At 44.8% G+C, this 11,513-nt stretch overlaps 1 protein-coding gene across 1 annotated transcript in view; it reads left to right on the top strand.

The window, feature by feature from the left end:
* Positions 1-4,115: 4,115 nt before the first annotated feature.
* LOC149470703 (uromodulin-like) overlaps positions 4,116-11,513 on the top strand; it is a 64,084-nt gene continuing 56,686 nt past the window's right edge. The window contains exons 1-4 of the mRNA XM_089661564.1: positions 4,116-4,135; positions 5,156-5,179; positions 7,268-7,416; positions 9,363-9,392. Of these exons, the coding sequence (XP_089517690.1) occupies positions 4,116-4,135; positions 5,156-5,179; positions 7,268-7,416; positions 9,363-9,392 (223 nt within the window). The remainder of the gene's footprint in view (positions 4,136-5,155; positions 5,180-7,267; positions 7,417-9,362; positions 9,393-11,513) is intronic.

Raw genomic sequence — 11,513 nt, 5'->3', positions numbered from 1 at the left:
CATGTATTTACGACTTGTTCTGTTGCTCCATAAATGATCCCCCAAGGGGTCAAATCATTTTTCCTTTCCTATGAAGAAATGGCAGGAGTCTGTTCACGGTGTGAACCCATATGGGGCGACAGGCTCAATCCCAATAAGGGGGTTCCATATCATTATACTAAATGGTTGTTTTTGACTGTTAATAGACAGAAAATAAAATAGTAATGTTTGCACGACAATCTATAACATTTTGTAACATGCTGCCTACAATTTGAACATACAGAGGTTGATTTACTAAAACTGGAGAATGCAAAATCTGGTGCAGCTGTGCATGGCAGCCAATCAGCTTCTAGCTTCAGATTTTTCAATGAAACTTTTGACAATAAAACCTGGAAGCTGTTTGGTTTCTATGCAGAGCTGCACCAGATTTTGCACTCACCAGTTTTAGTAAATCAGCCCCCCTGTATGCTATGATTATTATATTATATTATCTTATACAAATTTAAGGTGAAAAAAAAGAAAGCGATCAGTCCCCGCGGGACTTCCTTATTGGCAGGCCTGGTAGGATCTGAAAATAGTGCAACATGGAAACATAAATTAAATGTTTATTTGTAAAGACAACTTTCTTTGACAGTATTAAAAAATGAGGAAAAACCAGTTTGCAAATAGTACAGATTCAAAAATATTTTTGAAATTGGACAAAAAAATGTATCCTTCAGGGTAAACTGATCTAACAAAACGTGTTATCAGTAAATTGTACACAATTGCTTTTGTTAGAGCCAGATCCATCGCATTCACACTGCTTTCACACTTCTCCCTTGTAAAAAGTGGTAAACATGCATTTGCGTTTTTGCTGTTTTTTGGTGTGTTTTGCACCTGTGAAAAAATGAACATGTGCCTCCAAAAATGCCCCACAAATTCAACTGTGGCTGTGTTTTTAATGCATTCCTGTCACATTTTTTTAATGCATTTTCTATTCATTTTAACGTGGAGGTGTGTTTTTAGTGCAGTTTTTTGTTACCACCGCAGAAATGAACCAAAAATGCAGGAAAGCAAAGGAGAAGAAGGGAAGAGGAAAACAAGAAAAAAAGAGGGAGGATAAAATACCATAGGAGGTGTGACGGAGGGTAGGCAGGGCAGAACATACAGAGCAGATGGCAAACACACAAAGCTTTATTGGGACAACAAAATGACAGTCACTCAATGGGTAAATGGCAGGGAGGGTGATCTCACCAGTAGGGGGACAGCAATGAGGGGCTAAAACACTTGTAGTCCAGTATCGAGGGCAAAGAAAAAGTCTCTGTAGCAGATTGTAATCCAACAAGGGGGGTAGGGGATCACCACAGGGACAGTTCAGGTAAAACAGGGGAAAGCATATGCCACAGATCTGACAGGGTGTCTGGTCCCCCAGGAATAAGAAAGTAAGACACAGATACCTGTTGGAGGTCCAGGACAGGCAAGGAGTCTCAGGCAAGCTGGATTGTGTGGTCTCCCCCTTTGGACTGGGGTCTTAGGCAGAAGGCTAACAATCTCCCCCCTAGGCTGGTGTCTCAGGCAACAGGCAGGCAATCTCTCCCCTACGCTGGGGTCTCTGGCAACAGGCAGGCAATCCATCCCTGGACTGGGGTCTCGGGCAACAGGCAGGCAATCTACCCCTGAACTGGGGTCTTGGGCAACAGACAGGCAATCCACCCCTGGACTGGGGTCTCCGGCAACCAACAGGCAATCTACCCCTGGACTGGGGTCTTGGGCAACAGACAGGCAATCACCCTTTGCTTGGGGGTCTCAGGTGACTCGCAGGCAGTCTCCCCTTAGCTGGGGTCTCAGGTAGGTGGCAGGCGATCTCCCCCATAGGCTTGGGGGTCTCAGGCAGAGTCTGATGGATAAATGCATGCACTAGCTTTTAGGATTTGAGCACAGGTATCTCTTGTTTGTTGTATTGTGCGGTCAGTAGCCAGACCTGAACCTTGTAGCTCTCCCCATTGTGTCTTTTCCCCTATGTTAGCGTTGTGTCCACAGTAGCATTTGCGTAGGCAGGGCAGAGTAGGACTGGCCATAGAGGGATTACTTTGACGCAGTTGGCCAGCTTAAGCATGTATTGCAATATGTGTGAACTAAATATCCCTGTTTATTGCATAGTCTGCTTGAAAAGGTATATACCAGTGTGCAGAGGGTCCTTCAGAATTTCTAGTGTTAATATGCGGTTACACCCCTTTAGCACCTGATGGATAAATGCATGCACTAGCTTTTGGGTTTTGACCACAGGTATCTCTTGTTTGTTTTTCAGGCAGAGTCTGGTCACGAGGGTCCTGCCGCAGCTGGGCTCCCTCTGTGACTGCACAGCAGAGAAGATGACTGGAGTGCCCGGCATCAGCTTCTTAAGCTGATGCAGGACGCTCTCTGGTCGTCTTGGCAACCGGGGCGGGCTAGAGCTGGTGTGCCTCATTGTCTGGCGACGAAGCATGCCTCCTGGACACGGGCCGCGCTTCTCATGAGCGCGGCCTTTGTCCAGGGACATCCGCAAATGTGGGAACTTCCTGTGCCCACGCTGCGGATGACAGGGATCTTGCGGCGCCAGCTTGTCACAGTGATCCCTCTCATCTCTGCAGGAGGTCCGCACCATATAGTGGCAGAGGTGAGAGGAACTGCGCCTCTCGTCCTTCGCGGCTCGGCTTCAAAGAGCTGCAGCAGGACGAGAGACAGCAGGGGGGAAGGTCATCCTAATGGGGGAAGCAGCTGTGACAGGAGGGCTTGGAGGGAAGGAACTAATTTAGATAGAACAAAGCCAATAGAGAACAGGTACGTACAAAGAAAATCCAGTCATTGCATACCAGAAACAGAATATAAATGCCCTAGGATTACCTATGCAAACAGGATTAGAAAACCATATGGACCGGAGTTTGGTAAACTGTTGGGTAGTTATGTTTTTGATGACCAGCAATCTTTGTGTGTGATATTGGTGGTCCAACATTATCAAAGTGTCACTAATATTTGTCGGATGAGTTCCAAAGTCTGATAATACTAAGCGTAGCTGCTAAGAGCACATGGATAAGCACTAATCTAACTTTTTTTTCTTTGTTTGTTTATTGGAAGAAATGAGAATACAGACTTACATGCCACAAATGTTTGGCAAAAGTATGAACGGACCAAATTAGTTACACAATGCTGAGTGAAATAGAATGACAACTAACAAGAAGCACATAATAAATAGGCTAGACCAGGGGTCTCCAAGTGTGGCCCTCCAGCTGTTGAATTACTACAAGTTCCATCATGCCTCTGCCTCTGGGAGTCTTCCCTTTGGTTGTCAGAGTCTTGCAAGGCCTCATAGGACTTGTAGTGTTCCTCAACACCTGGAGGGCCATAGTTTGTAGACCTCTGGCCTAGACATCAGAAAATGAGGTTTGCGATGATCGATTAAAGAAGATATAGTATATGCAGTTCAGTCAATCAATATAGTCAATGTGTCTTCCAGAAAATAAGTGCATCTTATCTTGCAAGGTGTAATGGATACTTTCCACAAGCACGACCATATCAATTGTCCTCAAAATATAGGAGAGGGGGACTACTGCAGATTTCCAGTGCAAAGCTATCACCAGCAGGTAGATACACAAATGGTGTAGACCAATCTTTCCTCTCTGCGTGACGAGCCCACTATGGGCCTAAAAGGCACATTGGCATAGATAGGTCCAACCAGGTTCTTACAGGGTCCAGAGGCAGCTGCAAAAATCCTCCGCCACACAAAGTAAAGAAAGGTACACTCCCAAAATATCTGTTTAAAAGAGCTGGTGAGGGAGCAGCCACGAAAATAAAGTTCTGATGCTCCAGGAAAGATAGTGCGAAGTCTGGATGTGGTGTAGTACCACCTAGATAGTAGTTTGAGGGCCCTTTCCCTAACAGCAAGGGATTTGGTGTTCTTGCGTAGATTATCCAGCATGGTGACACAATCCTCAGCAGAAAATGATATATTACAATCCAATTCCCATTTAGCCAAAAGTCAAAAGTCATCAAAACACCAAGAAAGATACAGTAAAGATATATAAATAAACCAAAAACAGAGTGACAAAATACCCAACTAAATGACCTAACAGAATAACAGAAATCCTGACTATCATACTAACTATATACAACATATACAAATGGCGGACAGGAAAGCAAGGTAAAACTAGAGGTGCAGGAAACAGTTCGGTTGGAGGAACCAAAAGAGGGGTCAGGAATAAGGGGGAGAAGGAACAAGGCAGCAGGGTTCAGGGTTGAGTTACTAAGCAGAGAGCAGGATCAAGGAACGCAATAATAGCTAGCAGTGTCTGGCAGCAAACAAAACACTGGGGCGAGAGGCACTTATAAGGGGAGGACCTAACTATCCTCCCAGCAGCCAGCAGGTGGGAAAAAATGTTAACCTCCACCCATTCTTCAGTTCATGAAAAGCACACGGACAGTTCCCAACAATGAAGACAAAACTACGTCACACTGAAATACTGGAAATATTTATTTTGTTTGGACTGAGAACTTGAAGAGTGTTTTTATAATGCAATAGAGTGTGAAAAGTAAGGTAAGGTACAAGGAAATAAGTGAAAAAAAGTTCATTTAGGGTTTCACTGCTTGAGAAGAAACATTATAAGAGGGAGTCAGGAAAGGGGATCTCATATTTGTGAACAAATCGTTGTTGGGGGTGGTTTGTGTTGATGAAGGAATGATACAGAAAGGAGAATCCACAATGAGAAGGACAATGTCTCTTCTCCTTCTCCTGGTCCTGCTGTGTGCCCCCCCTGGATTGGCTGGTGAGTAGATTTGGGTCACCTGATGTGGTCAAACCTGGGTGGGAGGGTTAGGGGTGATCTATGGCATAGTGATTGATGGGGGAGAGCAGACACCATATGGAGGACCTAGATCCATTCCTCAATAAAACATCTACAGACCCAACAAGGGAGATGTAGATCCTGTACTTAGTTGGTGTTGAGCTGAATGGACTTGTGATTTTTTTTCAACCAGAACTATGTAACTACTGTATATAACGTGTGAAAGGTGCATCACTTCCCCTTTATATATCATTTGTCAGGATCCCAGAAAACTTGATAATATAACATATTATGTATGAAAACACATAAATCTGCCAGGGCAAAAATCAAGTTGTGAAACCTGAAAACGTATTTAATTATCTGTTTTTTTCTTGTTTCAGCGTTCACCATCTCTACGAGCTCCAGTAAGTTATGTTTCCCTTTCTGGAGTTTTGCTCTTTTATGATAAAATTGAGGATAGTATCAGTCCAGGGAGGTTGTATTTGTAATGAAAAGTGCTGTGGATAGGATAAAATACATAACAAATGTACAGAGAGACATGTCATGATTTTGATTTAATGGCCCCGTGGTATGGTGTGGCCCTAAATAATTATACCGCTGCCTGCTCCCGAATATACTCTCTAGGAATCTATTATTCCAGTAATACATACAGTATACGGGTGCGGCGATGTAATACACTTCTTTCCTATAAATAACATGCTCTTCCTATTATATATAACATCAATAAATTCAATCATAAATAATAATAAAATGGAATGAAGAAATAAAATGAAATCTTCTAAATGTAATGTACAAATACATATACTATACCAATATACAGTTGCAAGAAAAAGTATGTGAACCCCTTGGGATTACGTGGAGTTTTGCATGAATCGGGCATAAAATGTGCTCTGAACATCATCTAAGTCACAACAATAGAAGAACACAGTCTGCTGAACATAATACTACACAAACATTAGATGTTGCCATGGTTTAATTGCACATAACATGTAAACATTCACAGTGCAGGGAGGAAAAAGTATGTGAGGCCCTAGCTTAATGACTTCTCCCAGAGCTAATTGGAGCCAGGAGTGAGCCAACCTTGACTCCAATCAGTGTGATGATATTGGATGTGTTGCTGACAGCTGTCCTGCCCTTAAAAAACACACACCTGTTTTGGGTTTACTGGTTTCAAGAAGCACTGTCTGATGTGAACCATGCCTCGCAGAAAAGAGCTCTCAGAAGACCTACGATCAAGAATTGTTGACTTGCATGAAGCTGGAAAGGGTTACAAAAGTATCTCCAAAAGCCTTGATGTTCATGTGTCCACGGTAAGACAGACTGTCTACAAATGGAGAAAGTTTAGCACTGTTGCTATTCTCCCTAGGCGTGGTCATCCTGTAAAAATGACTGCAAGAGCACAGCGCAGAATGCTGCATGAGGTAAAGAAGAATCCCAGAGTGTCAGCTAAAGACCTACAGAAATCTCTGGCACATGCTAACATTTTTGTTGACACATCTACAATAAGGAAAACATGAAACAAGAATGGAGTACATGGGAGGACACCACGGAGGAAGCCATTGCTGTCCAAAAAGAAGATTGCAGCACGTTTGAAGTTTGCAAAAGAGCACCTGGATGTTCCACAGCACTACTGGCAAAATATACTGTGGACAGATGGAACCAAGATTGAGTTGTTTGGGAAGAACACACAACACTATGTGTGGAGAAAAAAAGGTACAGCACACCAACATCAAAACCTCATCCCCACTGTGAAACATGGCGGAGGGAGCATCATGGTTTGGGGCTGCTTTGCTGCCTCAGGGCCTGGAAGGATTGTTGTCATTGATGGGAAAATGAATTCCAGAGTTTATCAAGACATTTAGCAGGAAAACGTACGACCATCTGTCCGCCAACTGAAGCTCCGCAAAGGATGGGTGATGCAACAGGACAATGACCCAAAGCATACAAGTAATTCAACAAAACAATGGCTGCAATAGCACAGAATACGCCTTCTGGAGTGGCCCAGTCAGAGTCCTGACCTCAACCTGATTGAAATGCTGTGGCATGACCATAAGAGAGCGATTCACACCAGACATCCCAAGAATATTGCTACACTGAAACAGTTTTGTGAAGAGGAGTGGTCCAAAATGACTCCAGATCGTTGCGCAGGTCTGATCTGCAACTACAGGAAACGTTTGGTTGAGGTTATTGCTGCCAAAGGAGGGTCAACCAGTTATTAAGTCCAAAGGTTCACATACTTTTTCCTCCCTGCACTGTGAATGTTTACATGTTATGTGCAATTAAACCATGGCAACATCAAATGTTTGTGTAGTATTATGTTCAGCAGACTGTGTTCTTATATTGTTGTGATTTAGATGACGTTCAGAGCACATTTTATGCCCAATTCATGCAAAACTCCACGTAATCCCAAGGGGTTCACATACTTCTTCTTGCAACTGTATACCAATATATACCAACGTGTAAACATGTTATTGTGCTGTTCGTTATCCAAGCCACTTAGCCCCGGTTCACACTGGATCCGACTTTGAAATGATGCGGCTTCACTTAAAATCACACGATTCCAAAGTCGGATGGCGAGTGCGACGTGATAGACCTCTGTGTGACTTCATGCATGGATGTCTACGCAAGTTGCACCTCATAAGTAGCAGGAACTACTGTTCTAATCAATGCATCTCTGACAAAGTTGGAGTTGCGCTGTTTAGAACAGTTTTATTGGCGCCCATTGCATTCGATTTGTAATGTGATTTGAATGAGAAATGAATAGGTTTACGTGAAAGTTATAGAGCGTGCAAATGGCGGGATATATAGTGGGATTTTTATTTTTATAAAAAAACATTAGTTGAGCCCACAAGTGCAAACATATGTAGGCATAGGACACGCCCCCATGCCACGCCCCCTTAAAGGAGCATTTTACAAAACAAAATTAGTTGAGCCCACAAGTGCTTTTTTTTACCACTACTATTCTTCTATATTGGCTTTTGAATTTTACAAATGTAACAATTTAGAAACTGAATGAAAGGTTCAGCACTGGGAAACACTTTTTAAAAGATAAGTAGTACATTTTTTATACAGCTATATAGATCAAACCGAAATGAGGGACAAATGAGGAGGAAAGAGGGACTGTCAGGGACCATCGCGACGCATGGGTCTACACATGCGTAGGTGTCTGTCAAGACATGCAGGCAGCAGGGCACTAGGACCCAGGTGCACCCGTCGTCTATGACAGTACTGGGCAGGCACTAGGACCTAGGCTTCCCCTGCCAGGTGCAGGGCGGGCTACTTAAACCAGCCCTGAACAGACACTTGTTGCCGAATGGTCTTTGCGTATCCTGTTGCCTGTGTTGTGAGTACTCTGATCTAGATTGTCTGACCTTGTTGCCTTCTCCTGTCCTGACCCCTTGGCTTGCCTGACTCTGCTCCTGGATGCTCCCTTATAGATCTGATCTTCTGGTATTGACGCTGCATGTGACCCGACTATCCTTTGCCTATCGTCTTGTACCGCACCGACCCGCTAGTTACCGACACGGCCTGTTTGATCTTGCTCATCCATCCATCCCTCAGGGATCCCCGGGCTCCCTCACATCAGACTCTTAACCCACAGGAGCCTCTGGCAGACTCCTCTACCTCTGGTAGAGATACCCGGTAGCTGCGACCTGGTCCCGGAGTGCTCCATGTCTATCCCCACCATCAGGGGCCCTGGTGAACAAGTGCTCCGGTACTTAGACTCCGCACTCTGGGGAGGCTCTATCAGGGGACTGATAGAGGTGCTGTCAGGTGGTCCATTACAGGGACAGAGGGACTTTGCTGCAAATCAGGGACAGTCCCTCGAAATCAGGGACAGTTGGGAGGTATGACATTTCAGCTCCCCTATGTACCAATATATCATTAATGTACCTCAGGTGCAAAAAAAAAATAAAAACTTTCTTTGATTTGGAGAACAAGGCCTTATCTTAGCCCTTGCTGTATTTTTTACAAAACTTCATCACTTGCTGGTATGTAGATTTAGGACAGAGAAACCAGGAAGTCACAGGAAGGATTTCATCAGCTGACCACATTAGCACACACTTGTGGCTGCCTTCCCCCATTCCAGCAGATCACTACCACCCACTTCCACAGGTACACAGTTCTCCAATGCAATGCAATTAATCAGTGATCACTAAATACACAGGCACAGTGGTGGACTGACCATTTGGAAACTCTGGCACTGCCGAGGGCCCGGGGTCAGTAGGGGGCCCCATGAGATGCCCCTGGTATGTTTTTCATAGGCTTTTTTGAGTTTGGGCAAGGACACAGGGGCCCCATGATCCCCTATTGCCCAGGGGCCCCATGAGTTTTCAGTCCGCCCCTGCACAGGCATCAATTTTTCTTTTTAAACCTTCTGTGGATGAGGTAAGTGAAAGAAAAGCACATTGGATGGTCGGGCCAGAAATGGCATTGGAAAATGCTTCTATTTATTAAAAAAAGTGAAATTCTGCCCGAAAAAGTGAACTTATCCTTTAAGCAGGCAGAACAGTTGAATTTGTTGCCCCTTTTTGTAGAGATGAATACCTTGCAGGGATTTCATATAATAATTGTCCTTTTTTTCAGGTACTAACGGCTACAACTGTACACAGAGAGGTAAGTCACGTGCCGGATCTCTGATACAAGAACTTTGTCAGACAAATAACAAAAAGATCATCACTTTTATCCCAATTTCATTTATTTTGTCTGTAATAAGCAAGAAAATTATAATTCTTCCTTTTGGTCTTTTTGGTTACACAGCAAAAACTCTACACATTGTATTGATTTGATCCGCATGAATAAAGCCAATAGAGCTACACCATATTGCCAAAAGTATTGTCCCCGCCCTCCCAATCATGTGATTCAGGGGTTCCAATCCCCTCCATATCATGTGATTCAGGTGTTCCAATCCCCTCCATATCATGTGACTCAGGTGTTCCAATCCCCTCCATGGACACAGGTGTATACAATCAAGCCCCTAGGCATGCAGACTACTTCTACAAACATTGGTGAAAGAATGGGTCGCTCTCAAGAGCTCAGTGACTCCAAGCGTGGTCCCGTGATAGGTGGCCACCTGTGAAATAAGTCCATCCGTGACATTTCCTGCCTACTAAATATTCCACGCTCAACTGTTAGTGGGATTATAACAAAGTGGAAGCAACTGGGAACAACAGCCACTCAGCCACCAAGTGGTAGGCCACGTCACATGACAGAGTGGGGTTAGCGCATGCTGAAGAGCACAGTGCGCAGAAGTCACCAACTGTCTGCAGAGTCAATAGCTAAAGACCTCCAAACTTGGTGTGGCCTTCAGATGAGCCCAACAACAGTGCGTAGAGAGCTTCATGGAATGGGTTTCCATGGCCGAGCAGCTGCATCCAAGCCTTACATCACCCAGTGCAATGCAAAGCGTCGGATGCCGTGGTGTAAAGCACGCCGCCACTGGACTCTAGAGCAGTGGAGATGTGTTCTCTGGAGTGACCAATCACGCTTCTCTGTCTGGCAATTCGATGGACGTGTCTGGGTTTGGTGGTTGCCAGGGGAACGGTACTTGCTTGACTGCATTGTGTCAAGTGTAAAGTTTGGTGGAGGGGGGGTTATGGTGTGGGGTTGTTTTTCAGGGCTTCGACTTGGCCCCCTAGTTCCAATGAAGGGAACTCTTAAGGTGTCAGCATACCAAGACACTTTGAACAATTTCATACTTCCAACTTTGTGGGAATAGTTTAGGGATGGTCCCTTCCTGTTTCAACATGACTGCCCACCAGTGCATTAAGACATGGAAGAGCCAGTTTGGGGTGGAGGAACTTGACTGACCTGCAGAGTCCTGACCTCAACCCCATAGAACACCTTTGGGATGAATTAGAGCGGAGACTGTGAGCCAGGCCTCCTCCCCCCGACATCAGCGCCTGACCTGACAAATGTGCTTCTGGAAGAATGGTCCAACCTTCCCATAGACACCCTCCTAAACCTTGTGGATGGCCTTCCCAGAAGAGTTGAAGCTGATATAGCTTGAAAGAGCAGGGCCAACTCAATATTGAACCCTACGGACTAAGACTGGGGGGCTATTAAAGGTCATGTGTGTGGAAAGGGTGGGGCCAACTCAATATTGAACCCTATGGACTAAGACTGGGGGGCCATTAAAGGTCATGTGCATGGAAAGGGTGGGGCCAACTCAATATTGAACCCTATGGACTAAGACTGGGTGGCCATTAAAGGTCATGTGCATGGAAAGGGCGGGGCCAACTCAATATTGAACCCTATGGACTAAGACTGGGGGGCTATTAAAGGTCATGTGCATGGAAAGGGTGGGGCCAACTCAATATTGAACCCTACGGACTAAGACTGGGGGGCCATTAAAGGTCATGTGCATGGAAAGGGCGGGGCCAACTCAATATTGAACCCTATGGACTAAGACTGGGGGGCTATTAAAGGTCATGTGCATGGAAAGGGTGGGGCCAACTCAATATTGAACCCTACGGACTAAGACTGGGGGGCCATTAAATGTCATGTGCGTGGAAAGGGCGGGGCCAACTCAATATTGAACCCTACGGACTAAGACTGGGATGCGAGTGGAAAGGCAGACGGCCCAATACTTTTGGCAATATAGTGTGTATACTATCAGGGATAGTAATTGACCATCTTAAAAAGACATGTGATCTCATGAGAGCCTATCACTGAGGTTCATTTGCTAAAGGAGTAGCGAATTAAAAGTGAATGTTCATTTAATTTAGTAATTAAGGT

Source organism: Staurois parvus, unplaced genomic scaffold (genome assembly GCF_062004578.1).
Source record: "Staurois parvus isolate SC_StPar_1 unplaced genomic scaffold, SC_StPar_1.0 ptg000034l, whole genome shotgun sequence".
Classification (NCBI taxonomy): Eukaryota; Metazoa; Chordata; class Amphibia; order Anura; family Ranidae; genus Staurois; species Staurois parvus.
This window is presented reverse-complemented; position numbering and strand designations above follow the sequence as displayed.